The following is a 25,593-nucleotide window of genomic DNA, read 5'->3' as shown; positions in this document are numbered from 1 at the left end:
CGGCTCAAGTTCCACAACAACAGCCCATGATTTTCCACTCTCTCCCCAAAAAGAGCCACTCCAGGGAAGAAGAAGGGTCCTTGTCCTTCCTGCCCTCCAGCCAGCAGGCTTACAAACCAAGAGGCTGCTGAGCTCCAGCCCCTCTGGCTGGTGTGGTCATCACTGTCACCACCTTGTCACCACCAGCCTGGCTCCTGGAGTAGCCTCTTACCACACAATGCTCTGGTGCTCCCGTCCCCTGGACCTTGCTCTGCTGCCAGATGTGCCCAGATGTTTCTGCCACAGCTCCACGGAGGGACTGCAGAAGGCGTGAAGCAGCACAGGGACCTGTGTCAGGCGTGGAGGTAAATACTGAAGTGCTGCCTGGCAACCTGGCAACAAAACCCTCCTGACGCAGAGCTGCCAGGCTGTGGCACACCCTGACTGCACACCGGCATGCTCAGCCCCAACAGAATTCACAGAATCACTGGGTTGGAAGAGACCTTCAAGATCATCAAGTCCAACCCATGCCCTAACACCTCAACTAAACCATGGCACCAAGTGCCACATCCAGTCTTTTTTAAAACACATCCAGGGATGGTGACTCCACCACCTCCCTGGGCAGAAAATTCCAGTATTTTATCATCCTTTCCTTAAAAAACTTTTCCTAATATCCAACCTGTATCTCCCCTGGCACAGCTTGAGACTGTGTCCTCTGGTTCTGTCAGTGCTGCCTGGAGAAAGAGACCAACCCCACCTGACCACAGCCACCTTTCAGGGAGCTGTAGAGAGTGGTAAGGTCACCCCTGAGTCTCCTTGTCTCCAGGCTGAACAAGCCCAGCTCCCTCAGCCATTCCTCACAGGGTTTGTGTTCCCAGCCCTTCCCCAGCCTCGTTGCCTCCTCTGGACATGCTCAAGAGAAAACCTCCTCACTGCAAGGCTGGGGTGTCAAAAAAAGAGGACTGAACCAGACCAGGAGGCTGGGGCAGAGAAAGTCAGGAGATGCTGCAAAAGCAGAGTGGGGCAGCCTCTGATCCCTGGAGGGCAAAGCCAGAGAGGAGACCTGGCAGGATCAGTGCTGGTTCCCCTTTACCTGCCAGCTGCACCCCTGTGGGTCCTGCCTGAAACCAGGCGTGGGCTCTGGAGGGTGCTGTGCCAGACCTGGTGCCCTGTGAGAGAGGTGCAGGAGGGATCATGAACACTCAGCTCTTGTGTGAGCTGGGAGGCAAATCCACAGCATCCAGGACCACTGATTGCCCAGCAGGAGCTGTTCTCTGCCTAAAACCCCTGAGACCACCACAGCAATGACTCGACACACAGGGAAGAGGTTACAGGACAGCACTGATTAGGCAAAGACTGATCCTTGTTAATTATAGCAGAGCTGCAGGGTGACCCCCTGCAAGGGGTAATTAACAGGGATCAGACTTTGCACAGGAGTTGACCAAAGGACCTCAGGTGCTCTTGAGTTAGAGGATGGCTTTTCAGTAAAGAGATCTGGGAGCTAATTTGATAGAATTAAGAGAAGGAATACTCTTGGAAACTCATTTCTCAAGTTAGAAGGGCAGTATTCATGCTACAGTTGAAAGAGAACTGTTACAGACACCAAGCAGTGGGTTAGCAAAAAAAACAATCAAAAACTGGTTATCTGGTCTCACAGAAATCTGCATGAAAAATGAAAAGTGTAATGGGAGAAGAAGAAAATAATGGTGAAAACATCAAAATTTTAAAAAAATGAAGAGCTCAGAGAACTGAATGCAGATGCCCTCTGGAGAAACAAAACAGGCAAAGAAATCAATGAATGCTCTTGGTTTCACAGAACTAAAAATCACTGAAACTACTGCAAGTGTAGCAAGAGCTAACATCAACTAAAATTATAAATTCTGGAAATTCATGTGGAAGATTCATCAGGCTGAGGAAGGTCATTGCCCAGCTTCAGAAAGGGGCACCATCACCAGGTGGAGACCTTCAAAATCAGAAGAGATGCAGCAAATATTTACCAAGCAACCCATACAGAAATGCTGAGATGACAACAAAAGGATAAATAAGAACCAACAAGAATAAAGCAACAAACCTCGAGAGAAGGACACACTGCCACTGTAACTTTTTACTTTACTTGAGGTGACATTTTCTCAAATGAAGTGGGGAAATTGGTCTGTAATACTGGGTTACAATCTTGCTTTCAGACAGCTGAATTAAACAGAGTTCCTGATCTCTGACACTGGTGGTAGGTTGAAGGCAACAACACAAAAACCTAAAACATCAAACACTTCAGGCAAGCAGCAATACTGACAAAAACATGCAAAGGCCATATGTCACAGACTGAGATTCTCCTAGCAAAAACAAACAAGGGAAGAGGAATCTGGGGAAAAGTAATCTGTTGCTGTAACAACATAAATATAAATGTAAAATACAACTTCCAATATATTAAGCTTGGAGCTTGGAGCTTCTCTACGTCAAGTGCTAGCACAATTTTCACCATCATACTGCAGCAGAGATGACTGCTGAAAGATATGAGGACAGGTTTAGTGGGGAAAATTAAGAAAAAGTATATGACTTGGTAGCAGGAAAAGGCGAGTCAAAACCTGCTGCTTTCTACTCTGGTCAGGGCCCCAAGAAAACAAGAAACAAAGAAGAAAGTGACTTAGCCTTTTATAAAGAATCTTTCAGGTCTGTGTCCAAACTTCTTCCTTCTGGAGAGAAGAGTCACTGTGAGGCAAAGGCTACCTGGACAAATCAACCACCTCCAGCTCTAGCAGCCTTTTGGAAGAGCTTGTATAAACATTTTCAGAGTGATCTAGCTGTACTCAGTCTAGAACAGAGGACTGAAGAGCTACCCAAGTTCTCTTGTGGGCTAACACCCCCTTGGGTAGGACTAAGCTAGGACTACTTCTCAGCCTGAGCTCACAACACCTGTGATTTCCCAATTGCTAACTCTCAGGGTGTGTAATGCAAAGGAAAACCTAATCTACCTGACCACAAGTGGCTGCTTCTTTCCATGAATAGCCCTGATACTGAGCTTTAATTAATGGTGCTTGTGAGGTGTGGGCAGCAAAAGCTCTTCAGAGAACCACTGTGAAAAATAATGGGTTATCTCACTCAAGTGTGAAATACCACTTGAGCTGTTAAGAGGTTAAGCCTCTCACTTGCTTTGATGGTGTGAGGCAAGGGCTGTGGAGCCCTCCCATCCGTGGACACACACACAGAGGAGGCAGAAGGTGGGATAGCACCAAGGGTGTGTGTGTACACATTTACAAATGAACACATAAATTTATCAACATGTACATTTAAATGACTCTTTATATATCTTTTATTGTTACAGTATCTATAATAGCTGAGTTTAAAAATTACAACTTTGAGTGCTCCAATGTCATTGTCCATCCCAACTGATTTTGGAAACATCCTACTATTTTGCAACTACTGCCCTTATATGCAGTTCTGCTATTAAGAGGAAGATAAAAATACCCACAACAACCACGAAAACATTATTCTTCTCAAGATTTCAAGCTCTCAGTTAATTTTGTGGAGGCTTAATATTAAGAACCCAGTGAAATGGAAGAACAGGATGCAGGTTTCTAGTTAGCACCTGAGCATTAGTCAGACACTGGTTTACTTGTGCTGTCCTGTTGTGAAGGGTTTCTTTGTAAAAGTGATGAGAACCATTTCCAAACGATTTACTCTGGAATTTCTGATGGCAGACTTTGCCCCCTTTCATTTCCAAAGCCCACTCTCATCCCTGAGACTCACCAACAATGCATGTTACAAACAAAGCCTCCTGCCCCTGCCAGCGACTGAGGGCAGGTGGGGCAACAAAATATCCTTGGAGAGCAGTTCCAGTTACTTTATGTAGCTCTATTCCAACTCAATCTAAAACTCTTTGCCAAAGTCGTTAATTTGGATGGTTTTTAAATTCATGCTAGTTCAATTCATCAATATACATGGTTTTAAGTACCTGTCTTTGGAAAAAAAACCCCAAAACCAACAAGAAGAAACCCTATCTCTAGAGATGCTTCCTTGTGCTTTCAGCATTCATAAACTCAGCTGGTGTGAATACAACTGAAAAATATGTACAATCTATTACTACTATTATAGTTCAAATTTCTGAAACTACTATTGTGGAAAAGAATAACTCTAAAATTTCATTATTCTGCCATTTTCTCACCATGCAGAACAAGCATTTGCAGCAATTATCAATCTATACCCAGAAGCAAGATTAACCACCTTTTAGAGATGGTAAAAGACACAAAGGAAATACAACCATTTCCTCAGTAAACAAAAATATGACAATTTTTTAAAGAAACTGGTTTGAACCAGAAGATTAAGTTCCTGATTAGTTAGTAAAGACTTTTACAGCCTCAGGTGCTGCTGAATTTATTGATGATCATGGAACATTGAGCCAGACAACTTCTATTACACACTCACTGCTTTCTTCTATTGGAATACTAGAATAAAATTTCTGCCATTCTGGCACACAGATGAAACTCCTCAATACTTCACTACTGAATTTTATGCATCAGCTAAAGCTGGTTAACTACACTACTCAAATTTAATGCAACAGGTTTTTAAGCCATATTTTCAGAGCAACCTACTTGCATTAGAATTTGGTCACACTCAATGAAATGGTATCAAGCAAATCAGTGAATAAGAACAGTATTATATTTACCACAATGTAGAACAAGGCTTCACATCTCCTGGAAACTGCCAAACCACCTTCAGTTGACATATCTGTTTTAGAATGTCTGGATTCAAGCAACCTAGTTCAGGCACAAGGCTTAATACTGGGATGTTTGTTTTTCTTTATTTTAGCAACTGTTAAGACTCTGAAAAAGCTTTATGCTGGAACAAAACACAACTGAGGCCTGTGAATGACAGTTCACTTTAAGTAATTTTTGTAGTACTTGAGTCTTCCTTTAAGTTCCAACATTTTATGCTCACTTATATCCATGAAGTTAGGACTGTCAAAAAATTTATAAGTATCCCACAGCTGATGGCAAGAAGCACTGTGCCTGTTTGCTTCTTTTGGAAGCAGAGGGAAAGAGTTTGCTTACAGGTCATGCACAGTATCTTCACAGCAAGATTTTTCACATACTCAATTTGTGGCCATGAGGAATTACTTAGACTCCAGTATGCAGCTTGGCTTACTGCTTTAAAGGCTTTACTATATACAAAGGCGATTTCTATTTAATGTCCTTCCATGATAGAGGAAGTAATCTGGAAACCAAGTCAGTATATTCCAAGCAGGATAACAGTCTTCATCTGCTGCCTTCACATTCTGTGTGTCTGCAAACAAACCACGCCAGTATCTCAGGCTGCATAATTCTTGTTTCTTTTGAATTAATCAACAATCAGCTTTAGACTTCCCATTCTTATTTCTCCTTAGAGCATGCTCTTCAATTACCTTCTCCTGGAAACTTACTGTTTCTGTGACAACAAATTCTACAGGCTGGCACACTCTCGAATTTCACTTTCATTCAGTCATATTCAGATATTAGAAGCAGTGCCCCAGTCCTGTCAAGCCTCTTCTCAGGTTCCCACTCTGCACAAGAGAGGATTACAGTAATGTATGAGCTGGTCACTGCAGATGAGCTCTCCTGTTTTCGTGGGCAGCTCAAAAATCCTCTTTTCAGCTTTGCCTCATGTGAGCATTTAGCTGCAACTTCTCCAGCCAACTGTTCCCATTTTCAGCACGCTGTTTCAAACAGCAGAACATTCCACACTTGTCTGCAGCAGCAAGCTGCAGACTGACAAACAAACACCAGGAAAACAGGAGATTAGATGCCAGCCACATGCCACGCGGCGCTGCTGAGCTCAGCCAGGATTTGTGTCACTTGGTCTGCAGTGTCACAAAACACCCTGCCCTGCTGAGCTGGGATGCAAAGGGGAATTGCAAACAGAACCAGGGAGTCACAAGCAGAATCAGTGCTCTCTAAATGGGGGTTGAAAAAAGACACTAAAATTATGTAAAAGACAATTTCATCTTGAGGCTAAAGGTCTCTGAGGTTATGAACTCGATTACTTCTACTGCAACAATCAAACCAGGCAATGCCCAATGTGAAAGCAGCACTCAGAACAGGGATTATATTTTTTTTAACTCCCAGAATGCAGAGAAAATGGAAAGAAAAAGTTATTCATGAATAGCTGTATGGACTGACACACACACAGCTACCAAAATGAATGAAGAGCACAGGAGAATAAATACAAAATACCACCAAGTCAAGGAATCTTAATAGAACTTGGCTGTTAAAATATCATCTAAAGGGCAATGCTGCATTACCAGGGGTGGTGGTGGTGTGCTGTTGGGCTTTGTTCTTCAATCATTTTAGAAAATTTAAACATAGTTTTATTATTCCCACATAAAAGGGGCAGATTGGGGCACTTTTGGCTTCAGCATTGGCTTCAACTCAAAATCATTCAGAAGCGCCTTCAGCTTGCTCTGGAGGAATAACTGCATTATGGTTCAGTTAAAATATATGGAATCTCCAGTTTGGTGAGGTTTTATCCTGCCTCACAGCAGTTTTTCCTCCTGGGGAACAAAAATGTTCAAGTTGGTTCCAGCCCTTGTGCTGAGCATGGCATAAAGGCAGGCACAGACCTGACCTCTTCCATAAATCCAGCAGGGTTTCTGAGCTTTAAGGAGCTCCCAAAGAGTGCTAAAGGCCACCACCCTCCCTGTCTCCCTGGTAGGTTCTCGCTTTGGCAGAAGAGACTCTGGTCAAAGCCCCACAGTGTTAATGAGCACAAGTATCCTCCTCAGGGAAACAAATGGCAGAAATGGTGACAGTGGAGAGGCTGGAGACCAACTCAGTGAAAAAAACAGTTCCTTTGCCTTCTGGAGACAGAGGTTTCTCCTCTCTCCCCACTCCCAGACCCCAAGAGCCACCAGGGCAGCACAGCCTTGCCCAGAATTCAAACTGAGAGTGTCTCCCTCATGTGCAAAGCTCTACAACCAGAGCCAGTGAGGAAAAAATGGTCATGGAGCTCATTTCTGCAATTCCAAGATCAGAAACAGAATCTTCTTCAAGCTCTGTACACCCTATGTATCTAACCACTCAAAGGAAACAAAAAATCCCCAAAAAACCCCAAAACCCCATACCAAAAAAACCACTATGTTATATAAAAGACCGAGTGTAACAAATGTTAGTCTAGAAAAGATAATATCTAATACAGAAAAAGCTATTATAAATTGTATTATATAAAGCTAAAAAATACAACGTTAAGGAAACTAGTTTAAAAAAAAAAAAAGAAAAAGAGATCAAGAACTCAGCAGAGGTATCTGTAATGTTTAAAAAATTCTGGGCTACTTCATGCACTACTTTAACCTTCTCCAAAAGAGAGACAATATTACCAACAATAATCAAACAGTGACATAACTTAGGTAATGCCTAGCTACCTAATTTTCACTATAGCAGAAACAATCCAATTTACTGAAAAGTATTACTTTTTTCCCAGATGTTTTAGCACCTTTTAGACCACATATTTTTAAGTGCAATAAACCACTGACACCTGAGCATAGTTCAAACATGAAGTTACTCTTGCAGATCACCACACCCTCACTATGCAATACCCTGTCCAGGCATATAGGCTCTGCATTAGTATGCCAAAAAAAATCACACAGGTCTTGGGAGCCAGAACAGTGTGGGCTGTGAGCAGGAAAAAAATACCAACCCTGCCCCAAAACAAAAATAAAAACACAGAACAACTTAGACACTGCTTTTAAAGCTTGCTCTTCCTTGTCCCTCCCTCCTCCAAACTGCCATGTCACGTGGTGTCTGAAAATGCTGTTTCCAGTATATTACAATAAATTCAATAGCTTACGAACTACACACTGCTCTGGAATGCCTCAAGCCTGCTGACACGGGAAGGCATGCCAGAAAGCCCCAGAGCTGGCAGCTCGTGTTATCACAGCCCACAGAATTCACAGAAGAGGGGGAGAAAGGGGAGAAAACAAAAACCAAAACCAACCAACCAAACAAACAAAAAGAGGAAAAGAAAAAGAAAAGGAACTACAGCATGAACAGAAAGGAAAGCAAAGCAGGAGCAGCTAACTCACTTGGTAGACGTGTGGCTCCTGTTCCCTGCCGGGACACAGCTGCTCCTGGCCCCGGCACTGCTGGGGCTGTGGCTGTGGTTTCCGGGAGCTGCTGGCCAAGCCAAGCCCTTGGCAAGCCTGAGTGCTGAGTCCCCACCCAGCAGCACAGGGAGGGCACCCAGAGCAGCAGGTTTGGGGCTCCCACAGTGAGCAAACCCTTCCTGCCCCTCCTGGGAGCTGGCCAGACCAGGGTGCCCCAGCAGGGACAGCTGTCACTGAGCTGTCACTGGAGCAAAAGCAAGGGATGAAGCAAAATTCACCACCCAAAAAGCAGTATTTGCCTTCCACCTTTTGATTCCTAGGGAAGGAACCTGCTCATTCCCCCTCAGCAGAGTAATAGCCCTATTACAAGTTTACAGTCTCTAAATTTGGACTGATTGCCCAGACTCTCAGAGCACATGGATGTTACTAATTGAAAGTAATTGAGATGGTTTAGGCCACTTAAGGCCTAAACTTGACTGACTAGGGCCATTTTTAAGCATAAGAAATCCAAATGACCTGAATTAGTTTAGAAATTAACAGGCGCTTCTTGAAATACCAGTAGTGATCTGCTATTGAATTTCTTTTTGCCATATAATCATATTTCCAATACCTGTAGTAGCTTTTTTAAAAGAAAAAGCCCCTGTTCCACTAAAAAAACCTTCAGCCACTTTTTCATAATAGCCTCTGTATTTCCCTTTATCTTGAATGAATATTAAGAAATAAGTCAGCCCTGGAAGAGAATTAGAATGGAATAAACATCTGCATTCTGATCAAGAAAAGATCCCATTTCTGAGTGAAGAATAAATTCATTTTTTTTTGTGAAAGGATTGTGCTATTCTATCCACTGCACAGCTCTACAAGTTGCAAATCCTGTATCTCTACACAAAGCCAGCTCTTCCATGCAAGAGGCACCTTCTGCACCCCAGCAGCTTCCAATTTTTAATGTTTAGGTCTATTTTTAGCATGCCTCTGCCACCAAGAAAGCCAGCACTGTTCTCCACACAGGCACAGCCTTCCTGATTTTCACGTGGTGCCAACAGCTCTGAGGGCAACTTCCAGAAAGAGCCCCATCATTTGCTACAGTCCTGCTGCAGAGCACCTAAAAACTGTGAATCTGTGTCATGACACACACCTACCCCAGAGAGAATGTGAAAAGGAAATCCTCAGATTACCAGAATTGTTAATTTTCTGAACAATCTCAAATTTTAGAGATAGCGTTTCCAACCTTCACAGTATCACTGGGAACGTAAGAAAAAATTTATGCATTTCTGTGGACATTGCCAAGCAATCCTGTGACTTCAGGTGCCTTCTACTCAAAAAATTCCTTCCCTCACAATAAGGTGCCTCTGCAAACCTCACAAAATAAAAAGTTGGTAAAGTTAGCAAGTTGTGTAGCAACTTATTAAAAGCAAATAAGTTAATTTAAGCAAAGTTAATAAGGTGTGTAGCAGAAAAAAACACTGACAAGTAGGTGTTTATCATCGCTTTTGATAATAAACTAGATAAACTTGTCTGCTGCAAAAATAGTGAGGATTTCACTCAAAGATATTTAGCAACTGCTCTTCTTTTTCCTCTTTTCTTGTTTGTTACATGAGAAAGCAGAGAGAATCCCCCTTTAAAACAGTGTCAATTTGAGTGCCAGCTAAAAGTAATTAATCTTTAATTTCTTAAATCATTAAGGTCAGGAAGCTTCCTCTGAAAATCAGAAATAAAAACAATCTTACTGCATTTCCACCACTATTAAGCTCTGCCAGCACTGCTTCAATAGTCCAAATAATACATACAAATTAATACATACAAAGATTCTAACTTCTGTAAGCTATAGCAGCCACCCAGAAAAAGAAAATAATAACTCATTAGGAGCAATGCAAAAAAATCTGCTACATAAAAAGCAGCAAAACTTCATCTATTTTCAACAGAAATACCACATAAGAACACAAAGATCCAGGAAGAGTGGCTGGATCCAGCTGTGTTCAAGTATTAGTGCCTTCTATTAATAGACATGATTGAACACTGAGGTGGAAATTGGCTTTCCTGATGGCTGTGGAACTGGCAAAATCTTCATTAAAGGCTGTAAAAGGAAACACAGCAGCACTAGCAGGAGACCTTCTGCAGAGGAAAGAGGTTAGTTCAGTTTTTCCTCCCCACTGCTGCCTGCTAATCCTGGCAGCCACGACCTGGTTTGTGTACCTTGGCAGACAGTGTGTACATGGAAGAGGCTGCTCTTAGGATTTACTCAACCCAGTAAACATTCCTAAAGATGACAGCCTGAACCTCCCTTTTCACTGCATTCACCGGGCAAGCCCCTGAAGAACTCCCTAGTACAAACCAACAGCTGAATAGGACTCCCCCACCACAGAGGAAATAAAGGCTTGTCACAGAAAAACAAAGGAGTCACAACACCTGCGTCAGTGAAGCCTCTCCAAATTAGATTTGAGTCACACAAAAACTGGGCACATCCAGGCTGGTGACTGAGCCTCCTGAGAGCCCTTAGTGCAGAGGAGGAGGCAGGAGAGGCAGCACTTCTTGCACCACAGGGACACTCAGGCAGCAAATCAATACCCTGCAAGAGCACACAGCCAGTGAGTAATACTTGCAATTCCAGGAACTCAAGAGTGACACAACAGAGAGCACAGGGGTGAAATGAAGGCACAGGGAGCTGCATTTCTGAAGGACAAACAAAGCCAGGTAGCTGAGTGCTCTCCCATGGACAATCCCACACACCTGGGCATGACACAATGACAACTCTTCACCTTTCTTGCATCTGAAATCCAGAAACCTCAGAAGAAACAAGCCATCAGGTACTACTGCTTACCAGCTGAAGGAAAAATTAGCCAGGCCTTATGTGGAGGCAGCAACCCCCCTCTTGGCTCTTCAGTTGAATTAATTTCATCATGAGGTAGGAATACATTAAAAAAACAAAAAGTGTGAGCTGGAGCAACTTAACTATCCCCCCTCCTTTGCCTCTGGTAAGCATTTAGAAGTTGATCTAGGATAAGTAATGACGAGTAAGTACTACTGACCACCAGAATTATTAAAGTTACCTGAGGGGAAAATAAATAATAGAAGAAAACAGCAGTCCCAAACTGTCCAAAAACTTGTGTAGTATTTCTGATTGCACTAAAATATTTGATCTGGTTTTGCAGGGAAACAGAAAGGGCTGTCTTGCCTTTTCAAGAAATACTTCCCTTCCTGTTAAATTCCTGTTAAAAAAACAAAAACACTGCAAAATTTTTGTTTTCAGTAGATATTTTTGGAAACACAAATAAAGGCAGGAAAGAAAACAGCCAGACAAATGGCTTGAAAAAATGTATGGGTGGCACAAACTACAGTAAATATCTGAGTTTTCCTCTATTTTAAATAACACCAGAGGATCACAGGAGATTGTAGAGAGTGAAAGTTACAATTAACAGAAGATTTAGCCTAAGTGAAAAAAAGTGGAAATGGCTGAGTGGGAACTTAAAAGGCTGAATTTAAATTAGCGATTGATTAAAAGTCTATATTAGACAGTATGAGGTAAGTATTTTTGTAGTACATAGTCTTTACCTATAAGTACACTGGAATGTCACAGAAACTGGAGAAACACCAATTTAGGTTGCTAAAACACACAACCTAAGCTGCCATAACCTAATACACAACAATTCCTGGCAATTCCATTGCATTATTTTCACGACACTACCTTCCAGTTCTTAGGCTCAATAGGATGCATGAATTGTGCCTTCCACACTTAAAAAGTTCTTTCTACTTAACAAAGAAAGAACATACACTGAAACAAAAAATACTCAGATGTGTTAGTCAGCAAATTAGATGTAATTATCCCTGGGACTATGCAGCTGGTGACATCCAGGTTGACTAGGAGGAGAAAACCTTGGCGAACTGCAAGGAATGGAAAGAAAAGAAAAAAAAATAAAAATGCTGGGCTCTCTGTAGTGATAGACAGAAACATTGAAAGAAAGAGACAACAGGATTTCTATCTGTCTCTCCTCCTTCATTGAGTAGAAAGGAAAAATAAATTACTTAGGAAGTATGCAGATATCTTTAGCTGTATAATTTTACAAAAGCACTTATTAAAAAAAAAATTAAAATCTCATTCAAAAGCAGAAACACTTCTTGCTGTTAGGATCCTTCAGACAACAGGCTCTCTCCAGACATGGAACACTGCTGTGGATCTGTGGACCCCTCTCAGCCTGACTTAGGAGCAGCCAGCCCTGGGTGAGAACTGAGGAGCTGGAAAGCCCCTGGCTCACACATGGGAGTGAAGGTGGGTTGAGAAATATGTCAAAAGCTGCTTCAGAAACCCAGAATTTCAGGGTAGCTAAAGGACAGAGCATGGTACCAGAACTAAAGAGAGACACTCATCTTGTCTCCACTGCTGAGTAGCACCGAGCTGCCTCACTCTTGAATACTGCCATCAAAATGGGTGCAATCTGAGTTCTCCCTTGAACTCCCGCTAGAGTTTAACTTTACTGTCAAACCTCACCGAATTCCATCAAAAACATTTATTTACCTCAATAAAACATACTGCTGCTTCTCTTTTAAGCGATCTGCCTTTTACTCACCTGTGACAATTACACATCTAACAATGGCTGCCAGGTGCAGCACCAGTAAATGTATTTTCAACCCTCTCTCTCAACACCCTGCAAGACCTGAGCACCCTGTTTCCCCTCAGAAAACATCACCTGCACGTTTGCAGCTCAGCTTTGAAATGCTTCTTGAATGATCAGCTGAACTGGTCTCTGGGAGGCAATGAAAGCAAAGACAAGCTGCCAGTTCTTCAAACTCACCAAGTTCCACCAAATAAACCCGAAAATTACAAACCCCTCTGGGTGAAAAAAGAGACATGGCACCACAAAAGTCAAATGAAGGTGCCCATCAGCAGGGCCAGGATTCTTGAAAATAACTGGGAGACTAACAAAGAACAGGTGAAAAGGGAGAATGTGACCATTAATTTCCTCATTATGTTAACACTGGCATTCTGCTGACTTGTACTCCCCTTTCAACATGCTACAATTTCTAGCAAGTCATGAAGAGCACCCCTGCGGTGCAGAGCGTTGGCAAACAAATACTTTTTATCCCCAGTGCAGGAGATGGAGTTATACCACATCCTCTTCGCTTGTAAAAGAAGATAATTTCCTTAAGTACACATTACCTTAGCAGAAGCAGCTGCTACACTTGTCTCTGTTGCTTTGGGCGGCTGGCTGACATTAGCACTTGCTTGTTTCTTCTACAAAAAAAACAAAACAAAACAAAACAAAAAAAGAAACAAACAACAAAAAAAAGACATAATAAAGGTCAGAAAAGCCAATGAAGGAAAAGCCAAGTTAAACTGTAAAACAAACATAAAAACCTTCAAAATAGACAAAATAAAGAAAAAGCACATTTCAGAACGTCCATTAGGACATTTTTGCAAGGCGAGTCACCAAAAAATGACTTCTCCTATGTAACTTTAACTTACACAGGCACATTTCAGAGCCCAGAAATGTGAACAGCCTGAGTTCTCTCTCAGTGTTTTATGGATGATATATAAATCTGTGCTATTTCCTGTGGCACAGCAATTTCAAGCTAACATTTTAAGCTAATAGTTAAAGCAACAGTATCTACATGAAAAATATCACAAAACCAAGACGGACAAGCTGCTCCTGTTCAGACAGAACGTGAATGACTTACCCAGAAGGTAACACCCTCAGGCAGAGGAGTAATGATACAAAGTTAAGGGCAAAATTCTGGTTTCCCCAAGAAGCCCAAGATTCACAATGCAATCAGAGATTTTACATTTCAACAGCTCTCCTCAAGCAGGGCAGACTGCAGAAGGACCAGAGATTCAACCACCAAACTCAGAAGCACCAGTTTTCAATGGATGGGACACCAGATTTGTAAAAATACAGGAGATCCAGGGACCTCTTGCCACTCAGGTAATTCCATGTCCTCTTTCTGAATTAGTTTGAAAACCTGGAGATCAGCTAGAGCAAAGATGCACATTCAGTAGCCACCTCCAGAGATGGGGCAGTAGGCCATGTACACAAGATTAACATGACCAAAATATGGCCCAAATCTGATAGCAAGTGAAACTAAGAGGGATCTTACATCAAGGATCACACTGGAAAAATGACATCCCAGTAAGACTCCACAGGATGCTGCAAAACACTGATTTTTGCCTGTTGAAAGGATGTTGGGAGTGTTCTAACCCAGGACCTCCCTGCACAGTGACAATGACAGTCCAGTGCTGCTGCCCATTACACACCTGTCCAGAACTTGGGATCTCTGCCCAGGTTGAGGGATGTGGTTAAAGGAAAAAGCAACAGGAAGGCCCAGAGACACACAGGACCCTCATCACTGCCCTCCTCCATCATGTGTCAGTCAGGGTTGTCTCGATATTTTCTCCTCTGGCCACACATTCCCAAGGGAGCAGAGAGACTCCTTCCACATCCCCTTCAACTCTTGTTACAATGAACATTTTTAACTGCCTTAGGAAGGAAGCAGTGTTCCAGCTGAGGTGGTAATGATCCTGGAGGCAGGTGATGGAGGTGTGATGCATTTACAATTTTGGAGAGACAGCTCCAAGATGCAGAACCCCTTAGGCTTTGTCTCTGACATAGTGCACTGAAGACTCTGTAATAAGCATTACCCACAAATCCTTCAGCCTTTAATTAAGTTGTCCAAGTAGCTCAAAACCTGTAGTGCTAGCCTCACCTTTTCAAAGAGAAAAGTAAAAGAATAATTAAAAAAAAAAAAAAAAGAGCAAAACCCTGAAGTAAAATCAGAATTGTGAGCACACCATCAGCACCACAGATCTTGACTGCCACCTCATGCTCAGCCTTTGGCTCAGGGTTTATGGTGTTCAGGATTTCCTTTTGGTACCAAAGTGTATGTCTTGGTACAGACAGAACTATGATGCCCTGAAAATATCACAGAATTACAGAATTCCGCAAATTCATAAAGTACTTTTAGAGAAGGGAGTCCTTATGGCACCTACCAACTCAAAAATTTCAGGCACAAGGATAGCTTTCCTCACCCCCTAAGAAGTCTGAGCTACAAAAAAACCCATAAAAAACAAAAAATCAAACCAAACCAAAATAAGAATTAGAAACAAACAAACCAACAAAATCACCAAAAACCAAAAGAATAACCCCCCAAAATAAAAATAAAAAAGAACTCCCAAAACAAACAAAAAAAAAATCAAAAAAGAGCAAAAACCAGAAATAAAAATCCCACCTCTCAAACCCGTCAAAAAAAACCCAAGAAAAAAAAATTTCATCCCCCAAAAACAACAAAAAGAACCAAACAAAGAAAAGCCCACCTCCAAAAACAGAACCTGCTAACATAGTGAAATAAATCCTTGTTCAGAGGATGAACTTACGTTAATCAACTAAACAGAATAAAGAAAAAAAATATTAATGGTAATATTTGTTTGGTGGTAAACCAAACAGATATAAAGACAGAGAGATAAGAAAAATTAACAAATAAATTCTCCTCTGGAACAGAGAAAGGTTACCTGGAGGTAAGCCATGTGTAAGTTTTAGCCACCATATCAAATGACTACCACTTAGTGAATACTGACCACAGCACATGGAGTAATATATATTTTAGCTCCCAGAGTCATCTTTCATCAGCAGTCTTTGGTGTCTAGGTATCCCTTAATACATTTGTAAAAGCAGAATGACTGGCCATGTCATTGAATTAGGCTTATCCTTCTTTTACCCTTATTAAAATAAGGATGTTAGGGTGTTACCCAAGATGTTCCCTCCATGCAAACCAGCCCAGATACCCTTTACTAACAAATACATCAGAGCTGTTCTCATCTTCTCCCTGCCCAAGAACTGGAGGAATATTTTTCTTCTGTGACAATCTCAGACACAAACAACTGAAGAATTACCTTGCAGCTGCACTGAAACCTTGCTTCCCAACCTGATATTAACAGAAACAATGAATTATCAAAGCACAGCTTTTTTATTAAATGAATTAAAAGAATTATGGGCCTGTAAAGGATTGTGTGTGAAGGAATAAAAGCTGTGGCACACAGGTACTTATAATTTACTCTTCTTCTTCTACTTATAATCTACTCTTCTGTCAAAAAGACAGAACGCTGTTTCTGAGTGGAATATTAATTTTGCAGGTTTAATAAAGGGAGATGAAATACCCATTATTCTGATAAATGGATTTAGCATAGGAAGATGTGTTAAGACTGGTGTCCAGGATTGTGGACTGTAGTTCATTCTGGACTATAAAATTCAAGTGTTCATTGTAAGACTGTAGTAAGAATCTTATGGTGCACTTGTCTTAAGGGAAAAAAAACCACAAGAGGCAAGTATGTGCAATTTCTGTTCTGCGAATGCTTTTGACAACCATCAGCAGCATTTCAGCCTCCCCCTATCAATCTTTTCTTCAAGAACAACTCAAGCAGCAATCACCCTATATTCCTTCTGAAGGGAGAGACTTACATTGCAACAGTTCTCAGCCAGTACCAGAATTTAATGAAATTATGTTATTTTTCAACTGCCTCTGGTATTTTAGCCAAAAGGAGCACCAAAACAGAAAATGAAGACAGATAAAGAAGCTGCTGCTGTGCTTCTCAGAACCGCCCCCCACTGCTCTACTGAAGATGGATTAAGGCCACAATTCCCTCTGCCAGTGGCAAGGTGCTGTGAGGCACAAGGGGGAGAGAAAACAAAGAAACTATGCACACATAAATTTATAATTTGGTGCCAATGTAAAAAGAAACCTCACAAACACTGCAGATAAAAACTACCCATGCACTTCCACCACTCAGACCAGCAGTGGACACTCCAACAAGATTGTCACCAGCCACAATGCCTTTACGCAGCATTAATGCTTTTTCTGGATAAGGAATCCTAAGTGGTAAGCCTCAAGATTAAAAAAGTATTACAGGCACTGACTTCAGAGCAAAGATTCGATTCTAAAAGGATAGAGATGCTTTAGCACCAATCATCTCTGTCATCCTTTCCAAGTAAATAATACATTTTGTGTAAGTAATGAGCTGAGCAAGCAGCACAGGTTCTGCCAACAGTCCTGTAAAGAACAACTCAAAATGCCAGGACATGTCAGAGACCCTGTTTCACACCATACCTGGTGAAATATGGCCTCACTCCTAGCTGGAGCTTCCAAGTCCTAGAATATATAGCTCTGTCTCCCTTTTTAATATCACACTTTCACCTCCAGACAGCAGCAGGCTGGGCTTTTACATAGATACAGAATCTCTCCTTGCTATTTCCCTCATCAACAGTAAAAAGAAAAGAAATCTTTTTCCATATTATTAACATGGATAGACCCAGAGCAGGGGGATTTCAAGGCACAGCCACACACAATGTGAGCACTAGTTCTGTATTATTATCATGAATTTCATGTGGCTGTGTAGCAGAACATACTGAGCCCCAAAGGCAGCTCTCTGACAGGCAGCACTGACTGGATGTGCAAGATTAGAACAGCAGGACCATGCCCCTCATCAGTGCAAGACCTGCCTTCCTGGGTTTGGGTAAGCTTCCCTTTTATCATTCCCCGGTCTCTAGCAGTGGTCAGCAGCAGATAGGAAAGAAAACAAAACCAGTGATGCAAAAACAGCTCAAGTCCATGTTGATGTTTCTTCTAAATATTGTTCCAGACTCACTTTGTGGGCCAGGGATTTCTTAAGTTCAGTGTTATTTTATAAACCATCCTGGGTTTTTCTTCAGTGATTTTGTGCCATCTGCCCTTGAAAGCATTTATATTTTAGCATTCAAGAGCTTCTAGAACACTAGTGCCCCAATGGCCTCAAAAGTGGAAGTGATCTGAAATTGAGAGAAAGGCACACACACACGTAAGCTGAAGACCAGGTCCAAGTGGGGGATAAAATAAAACCACATCAGCTGTTCACTGCATGCTGACAAATTGCTAAACACCTTGGAACACCAGGAAGCAAGACGAAGAAAGGAAATTTACTATTTCATATGTTTTGCAATGGCATGCTGCAAACACATTGGCTCAGGTCCACGATGTCAGATCACAGCAAGAGAACAGAGGGACAGATATGGGAAACCTGTGGCACACCTCTCACTTTTACTGGGTGGCAGCTGCATCCCAGCTTCACGTGCAGGAATAACCAGCAATTCCAATTTCTTTTCTGTTAACACTCCTCCATACACACACTCACAAAGAATGAAAACTTTTCAGTGAAGCTGACTGAGATTTTCAGCACGTGTCTGATTCTCCCTAGAAGGTGAACTCAATAAATGTAGAGGTTCTAACAACCAAGACATGAAGATTTTAAGACAGATACCTGTAACTTGAGCCTTTATCCTGGAGCAACGCCTAATACAACATAGCACATACACCTCAATTGACATCCACACCGATGAAGAACTGTCTTTATTTTATTTTTTTTCAGTTACATATTCTAACAGATCAGGAGCTCCCAGCACATCTTTTGCCTGTTTCTGCAAGGCTCCATGCACAGATACACACTCAGCTGTTCATCACTGGGCTGACAGACTGCGTCAAACTCAAGATTAAGGTTAAGATACCTGTTCTACACCCCAACAGTATTCATGGAGAATTCCTCTTGATGCTGTGGCTAATTGGCAACTCCCACTCAAACCAGTGTCAGGCCCTTCCCAAGTTTGTTTTTCAAAGCTCTACCCTCCTTCTCTCGTTCCTTCAGGACTATATAACCAAAGAATCTGAGAGACAAGGGCTGTTCGTTGTTATGTTTTGTTAAACAACCATACTGATTTGACTTTTTCCTTTCAGTATGGATATAAACTCTTCAAAGACCTTCATATTTTCTTGTAATTTTTCTAATGCCAAACCTTTTCTAGTAGGCAGGGGAACAAACTCAATATTATAGGGAACGTTGCCCAAAGCTCCCTACAGATATATTATAAATTTCTGCTTCAAAAACTGAAGACTATAGGAATTATCTCTGACAAAAATGTAACATTGCAGACCCTTGTGAAAGGTGTTGAAAGACTTTGAGTTGATTCTTCAACTGCTTAACAAATCAGTGTTTTGGAAGTAGGTATGAGTCAGTGGAGTTAATGTCCCCCAATGGGTCTGTGGAAAAGGTTTTTGATCTATTTCCACTTTTAAGCACTGCAGAGTGGAGTAAATAAAACATATGAAGAAATTCACAAGAGGAAACATACATGCAGTATTTTAAGGACTCAAAAAGCAGAGGTATTCAGACAATAAATTCTAGTAAGAGTCTTGTTTTGCTGGAAACAGATCTTCTCAATAAGAGGTCAGAAATATTAATCCCAGAACTTCAAACAACAAGCTTCAACTCCCACCCCTCCCACAAAAAATGCCAGCACTTCTCTACTAAGAACAATGTGAAGTCAAAGAATATGGCATTAAACCAAGAATGCATAAATGCACAATAGTATTTACGAAAAAAACAAGCTGCCTGGAGAGGAAAGGAGGAACATGTTCTCAGGCTAGAGAAGCCTTCCCTGCTTTCTGGACAGGAAAGAAAAGCAATTGCTTGAATCATCTACTTCAGAGGACTGTAACAAAAGCATATACTGACCCTGATTCGCAGAGGAGTCAAACAGGCTTAGGCAAGGTGATTTCCCACACAGCTTCTGCTGTGGATGGAGCATCAAGTGGAAAGCATCACAGTGCATCACCTCTCTGGCTACTGAAAATCCAGGGCCATGAGATATGTACCATACTGTACCAGCACTGCACAGCAGACACTCCAGTGAAGTAAATTCCACAGAAACCAATGTGAGGTATTAGGGAAAACATGAACAGAGCAAAAAATCCATTTCCAGTAGGCTGCTCAGCAGCACAAGACAAAACTAAACATTCCTGGGAAGAATAATGACTGTCTGGAGTCACCAGATAATTGTCCAAAAACTAGCATTTTGCTATCAAAAGGAAAAAATCAGTATAGGAAGAAATTCATTATTTTTCTTCTTAATATGCTCAAACACTTGAATTTACCTCTTCCACTTCTGCTTTTTTCTCTCCTGTCTCGGAAGAAGACTCACTTGCCTTCTTGTCACCATGCTGTGAAACAGAAAACAGAAGTGTGGTTATTTAGATCTTAAGTCACATCTTCCACAAAAAGAAATTCTCAAAACTTCTTAGTGCAAGGATGATTCCTTTCAGCTACCACAATATGACAGCAAGGAAACACTTCAAGTTTTTCTTCTCACTAATGGACAGGATTTCTAAATGGCCTGCTGGATAACTTTGAGAGAAATCAGTCATGAGGTTAGTCAGTCATAACTCTTAGGGTAGCTCCATGACTGTTGTTGTGAAAAGTCCTGGAAGATTTTCAGCTTATCACTCATCCCTCACCAGCAAAGCACTCCCCATTGCTTGTTTTGGAAATGTCAGAACCACAGGTTTCAGCAGCCAACTGAACAGCTCTCAGAGACACCAACATGATGTGTGCAACCCACTCCAAGATCTGAACTCCCCCCAGACACACTGAAATGCTTGTTATGCCCAGCCCTCCTCAGCTAACAGAAAGCTGTTACCATGATTGCTGTAATTCTGGTGCTGATACAGAAAAAATTAATGCTCCAACAGCGCAGGCACAGGTGCACATTAGGAAATACAGTTCTTCCAGGATTCCTGAACCTCCTGCATCTTGTACCTCAGCCTCTTCCTTTCACTTAACCTGATGTACAATCCCAGTCCCTTCCCAAGTGAAGCAATGTAAAGAAAGACACATTTTTCTCAGCACACACACTGGTATCCAGCATGTTGTAACTGTCTGCATCTCTGAAAAGTGGTGAATCTGGTCCCTCAAAAAATCTATTTTCAAAAATAGTAAAAGCAAAAAGCAAGAATTTAATATAAAAGGCAATATAATGCATCTAGTCTCTAGTATCTCAGCTAGTGTAACTTCCCACAGCAACTGAGACATCTGGGAGGAAGCATTCACATCTGGTTTGTTTCGTTAAGTAAAGACAGATGATTCAAGAGCCATTTATTCCCTTCTGTTTTCAGGACTGAGCAGCAGGAGGCAGAGCCTGCTAATCCACTAAGTAATGAATTCCTGCAGATTTTTCTTTACATGGCTATAGGGAAAAAGCAATGATCCATGTATCACTGCACTATCTTCAACAGAATCAGTTCCAGCACATCAGCAGGAGAAAAATGCAGGCTGAAAAAAGTACTATAGCAACAAAAATTTCAGTATTTGTTTTGGACAACCTCTAGCAATTCAAGTTTTTAAAATTAGTTTGGTTATGACTAAGACACTAGATGAGTTTTAAAATTGGAGATGCTGTACTCATATTCCAATCGTGCCTCTTTAGAGCAAAAACAAGCCCCATAGGTTGGCTATTCAGGTAAGAGATTAATTGATTCCCTGCTTCATAATAGCACTTCCAGGAGAAACACAATTTACCCAGCTATCTGTGCATTTTACTGCTACAATAAAAGCATAACACACACATATCAGTAAGAGCAATGCCAGTGAGTATCCTGCTGCTGACAGAACAGGAATTTCAGAGCCAGCACTGCCATAAGGCTCGGGAGCTAAAGGAGAACACTGTTGATCAGGCTCTCTTCTTGCATGGGTACTCTCAGCATCAAAATGCTCCAAAAATCAAGCATTGTCCTGAATCCAGCTATTCAAGTTTTCTATCGCTTTCATTTGTTTTCTTCCTCAAATTCAGACATAGCCTTAAAAGCAGCAACACCAATTAAAGTGCAGGGTCTAATTGTTTTTCTTTTACTAAAGCAGGACAGAGAATGTAGGAACTAAATACTTGCTTCCTGTTGAGATTGCCAGGCCTTTATAAGGGCTGAATCTGGCGTAACCCTTCCTCCCTAAGACCACCTCCTCATCTTCATTCCAAAGAAACCTACAGTAGACATGACCAAGGCACCAAAAGGGCATCCAGACCCAGGATTACGAAGAGGGAGATATGGAAGGGGACTGGCAGGATACCCTCAACCACTCCTCAGGCAGAACAGTTCCCTGAGGGACCCCAGGGCAGCTTCACTGCCCAGAGAGGATGCAGAACGCACCAGGACAAGGACCACAACTTTGTAATCCCCAAACTCAAGTCAGAGAGACATTAAAAGCATGACATCTTCCCTCCAGAAGGCTATGTCTAACAGAATCTTTAATAAAGAGACTTTGACTCAGAGGCCAAATATGTTTATTCCAACTCAGAGAACAAAGCACATATGGTCAGACCAAAGTAGCTCTGTTTTGTTTTTTTTCCAGTAAATTGAGTAATGCACTTTGTACACATGGAGTTCTTACACTCACTCCCTGGCCTCAGATAATGGAATAGCCTGTGAAAGTACAGCCTTGCAGGAAATCTGCTGTTCTGAAGAGATAAATTTGGAAAGCACAGCTTCACACTACACCTGAGTAAACCATACTGGTTCCCTCAACAGTGATGCATAAGGTATGATGACGGACCCTGTTTCAATAATGCCCTTCAATAGCTCTTTCCTTATCTGGATTTCCAAGCTTTGAACCCTCCACTAAAAAATTAAGTATATAAAAAAACCCAAAACCAGACAGTAAATTAATCTGCTTAGTCAGAAGGCTAAGCTCAGGTTTTGTGGGACCTCATTCATATTCACAACCCGTGGTGACAAACTGACTTTTTGTTTGGGCATTCTTTCCTTTTCCTGCTCATCTTCCTATACAGTGCCAAAAATACAGATTGATAACCAAGGCAGAGGACCAGAGCAGCTCCAGCTCTTCCATATCAACAGTGGGCATGCAGCTGAAAGTGACAATTTTAGTTTAACTCATGAGCTAACCATTACAGTAATTTCATTATTATAAGCCACACCATTTTGACTAAAATTTTGGTCCGAAGCCGGAAGCGCGGCTTATATTCAGGTGTGGCCAATATATGGATGAGGTTCAGAAACTTGCCAACCCAGAAGTGCAAGACTGCATGGCCCCGAGCCGAGCCGAGCTGGAGCCCGCCCTGCCCCAGCAGGGGGGTGGCAGGGCCGATTCAAGCCCACCTGGCCCCGATCCAAGCTCGCCCGGCCCCAGCGGGGGAAAAGCGGGGCCGACCCGAGTCCGCACGGCCCCAAGCCGATCCAGTAAACTCCGCGATCCCACGATTCTGTTACTAATTGGGAACTTTGTGAAAGTTGTGCAAGCATCCTCGCTGCGAAAGAAAGTGCGGCTTATAATCAGGTGCAGCTTATATATGGGCAAAGACCTAAACGTTGCCAACACCTGGACGTGCGGCTTATAATCAGGTGCAGCTTGTAATCGTGAAATTACTGTACTTGTAGCTTTTAAGCTGGTTGAAAACATTTTTCAATCTTACTAACCAAAAAAAAAGCCTTCACAATCCTATTATAATTACATGTTCACAAAAAGACATAAGTGTCATGAATGACCAAGAAAGTTTATCCTGAGATCTTCATCCTGTTCTAAAGTGCATAGAAATGTCACCACACTATTAAGGCACACCTTTAAACTTCTGACTCAAATAGCACTCATAAACTAGAAAGTAAATGGTGAAAAAGCACAGAGAAAATTACTAACAGCTGAATAGACATCTATGTGTACAAAAATCCAATCCTCACCAAAGACTTTGCTTCCAAGAAATTCCTTCTAAAACTCAGGAGATTAAGAAGGCATTAGCAAGCCAAGGCCACTGCCCAGCATCTTGGAGGACTGGGTGAGAAGTGAAGTCTTGCAAGATTCTCAGCTGAAGTTAAACAACCCAGTATTACAGATATTTAAGGAGATGGGAATCTGACCTGTGCTGTCAGCTGGAACTGGGAGGAAGACAGAGAGATCTTTGACACTGCTCTGAAAACTGTCAGATGCAAAGAGTTGCCAGGGGAGTTACAATCAAGCCAGGTAAGAAATGGAGAGGTGAAACCCAGATTCTTATTACATCCAACCCCAGCTTTAAATACACCAGACAGTAATCAGTTAATCAGTTTCTATTCTTTTCACCCACCCTTGCTGCCTCTCCTACCTCCCCAGTAGGAATCACAGGCATGGGAGAGGACACCAGTCCCACGTGGAGACCCACAAGTGCCAAAAACCACAACCAGGGGTTTCCAAAAAAACAGTTGTGGGGAGTAGTTTTCTTACCTGATCACACATGTCCATATCTAAATATCTTTTGTTCCTCTGGATGCAACGACACAGAGCTAATGAGGCCTAGTGCAGTAGCTATCAAACTTTTCCCCTTTGTGATTTTGTGTCACCTCCACCACACTGATTTGACTTGACACAATGACTGATACCTGAAAAAGCTGCTAAAACACTGATCCAAGCTACATGGGGCAACTTAAAAGTACAATTATAACTTCAAGAGACTTCATCTACCTGATCACATATTTAGGAAATACATTAAACCAGTGTTTTCCTAAAAATTTAAGAAAAATTAAACCAACATTTCACAGCATGCGCCTTCTGTAAAACTTTAACAGAAGGCAAACTTTCTTTCCTCTTCGCTATTCCATACAGAGACCAACTGCTTCCTCCTATGCGTAATAAATCATAAAGGTTTCTGAAAGGCTTTTTAAAGCCTTTTAAAGCAGTCGTGGGCTCGTCACAGTAATGAGCAGCGACCCAAGTCCATCCAAACCACACGGAGCCGTCAGAGAGCTGTGGTTTGCTCTCGGAGGATCTGGCTCTTCACCACCCACCGCCAGTGAGGAACACGCTCCTGGAAAAAGGCGTAGCGCAGTTTTTCCCAAAACAGGAACATTCGCACATCAAATCCCGTCTTAGGCGTTCCGGTGCGGTCTCACCACCCCGCCAGCCTGCGTTACTAGGGCGACGATCAAAACTGCGAATAGCACCAAAACCCCAAATTTCTGTGTCGCTTTCTGACAGCGGATGGGATGTGGAGAGACAGACACCATCCGACCTGAGGCACTGGGGCTTTTTTTTTTTTTTTACTTTTTTTAAAAAAAGTGCTGTCTCTCCTGCAGCCGCACCACAGCCCCCTTTCCTTACCTCCTTATCCACCCCGATGGCCGGGAGCATCCCGCCCGCCTCACCCCATCCCGCTGCTCCCCGCTCCGCCCGGGACGCTCCCGGCTCTGCCGGGGCTTTCCCCTCACTCACCATGGCGTACCACCAGCGGGCGAAAGCCATGGCGCTGCTGCGGCTGCTGCTGCTGCCCTCCCTGCTCTGCCCGGCCCTGCCAGGCCCGGCCCGGGACGCGTCCAGGGCGGTGCCCGGCGCGGGGCCGCTCCCCCGCCGGGGCCGCGGGGCACCGGGGGCAGCTCGGAGCGGCATCGCCGCCCTCCTCACACCCCTCCCCGCTCCCTCGGGCCCGCCTTACCGCCGCGGGCGCTGACATGCCGATGGCGGGCAACAGCAGCGGGGTTCCCGCTGCTCCCGGCTCCACGGGCGGCTGGAGCGGCCGCCGGTCCCTCCCCTTCCTGCCGGGGCCAGCCAGGGGGGCCGCGGGGCCGGCGTGAGGTGACAAGAGGCCGTGGTGGGACGGTGTGGAGTGAGACAGGTTTTTTTTTTAAATAGTGTTGTTTGGGGGAGTGAGGGGAAGAGCGCGCAGACTTTCTTCTCCTTACGGAAGTCATTCCTCTTGGAAAAGCATTAAGGTGTCGACAGCCGAACCTAG

At 42.7% G+C, this 25,593-nt stretch overlaps 1 protein-coding gene across 2 annotated transcripts in view; it reads right to left on the bottom strand.

The window, feature by feature from the left end:
• CAST (calpastatin) overlaps positions 1–25,159 on the bottom strand; it is a 50,542-nt gene extending 25,383 nt beyond the window's left edge. For both annotated transcript variants that reach the window (XM_033086558.1, XM_033086559.1), the window contains exons 1-3: positions 25,077–25,159; positions 19,985–20,050; positions 13,197–13,271 (exon numbers count right to left, since the gene is read on the bottom strand). In XM_033086558.1, coding sequence (XP_032942449.1) covers positions 13,197–13,271; positions 19,985–20,050; positions 25,077–25,106 — 171 coding nt within the window. In that variant the 5' untranslated portion in view covers positions 25,107–25,159. The remainder of the gene's footprint in view (positions 1–13,196; positions 13,272–19,984; positions 20,051–25,076) is intronic.
• Positions 25,160–25,593: the final 434 nt, after the last annotated feature.

Source organism: Catharus ustulatus (genome assembly GCF_009819885.2).
Source record: "Catharus ustulatus isolate bCatUst1 chromosome Z unlocalized genomic scaffold, bCatUst1.pri.v2 scaffold_29_arrow_ctg1, whole genome shotgun sequence".
In the NCBI taxonomy this organism is placed as follows: domain Eukaryota; kingdom Metazoa; phylum Chordata; class Aves; order Passeriformes; family Turdidae; genus Catharus; species Catharus ustulatus.
Note: the sequence above shows the minus strand (reverse complement) of the source record. Positions and strands in the feature narration are given on the sequence as shown.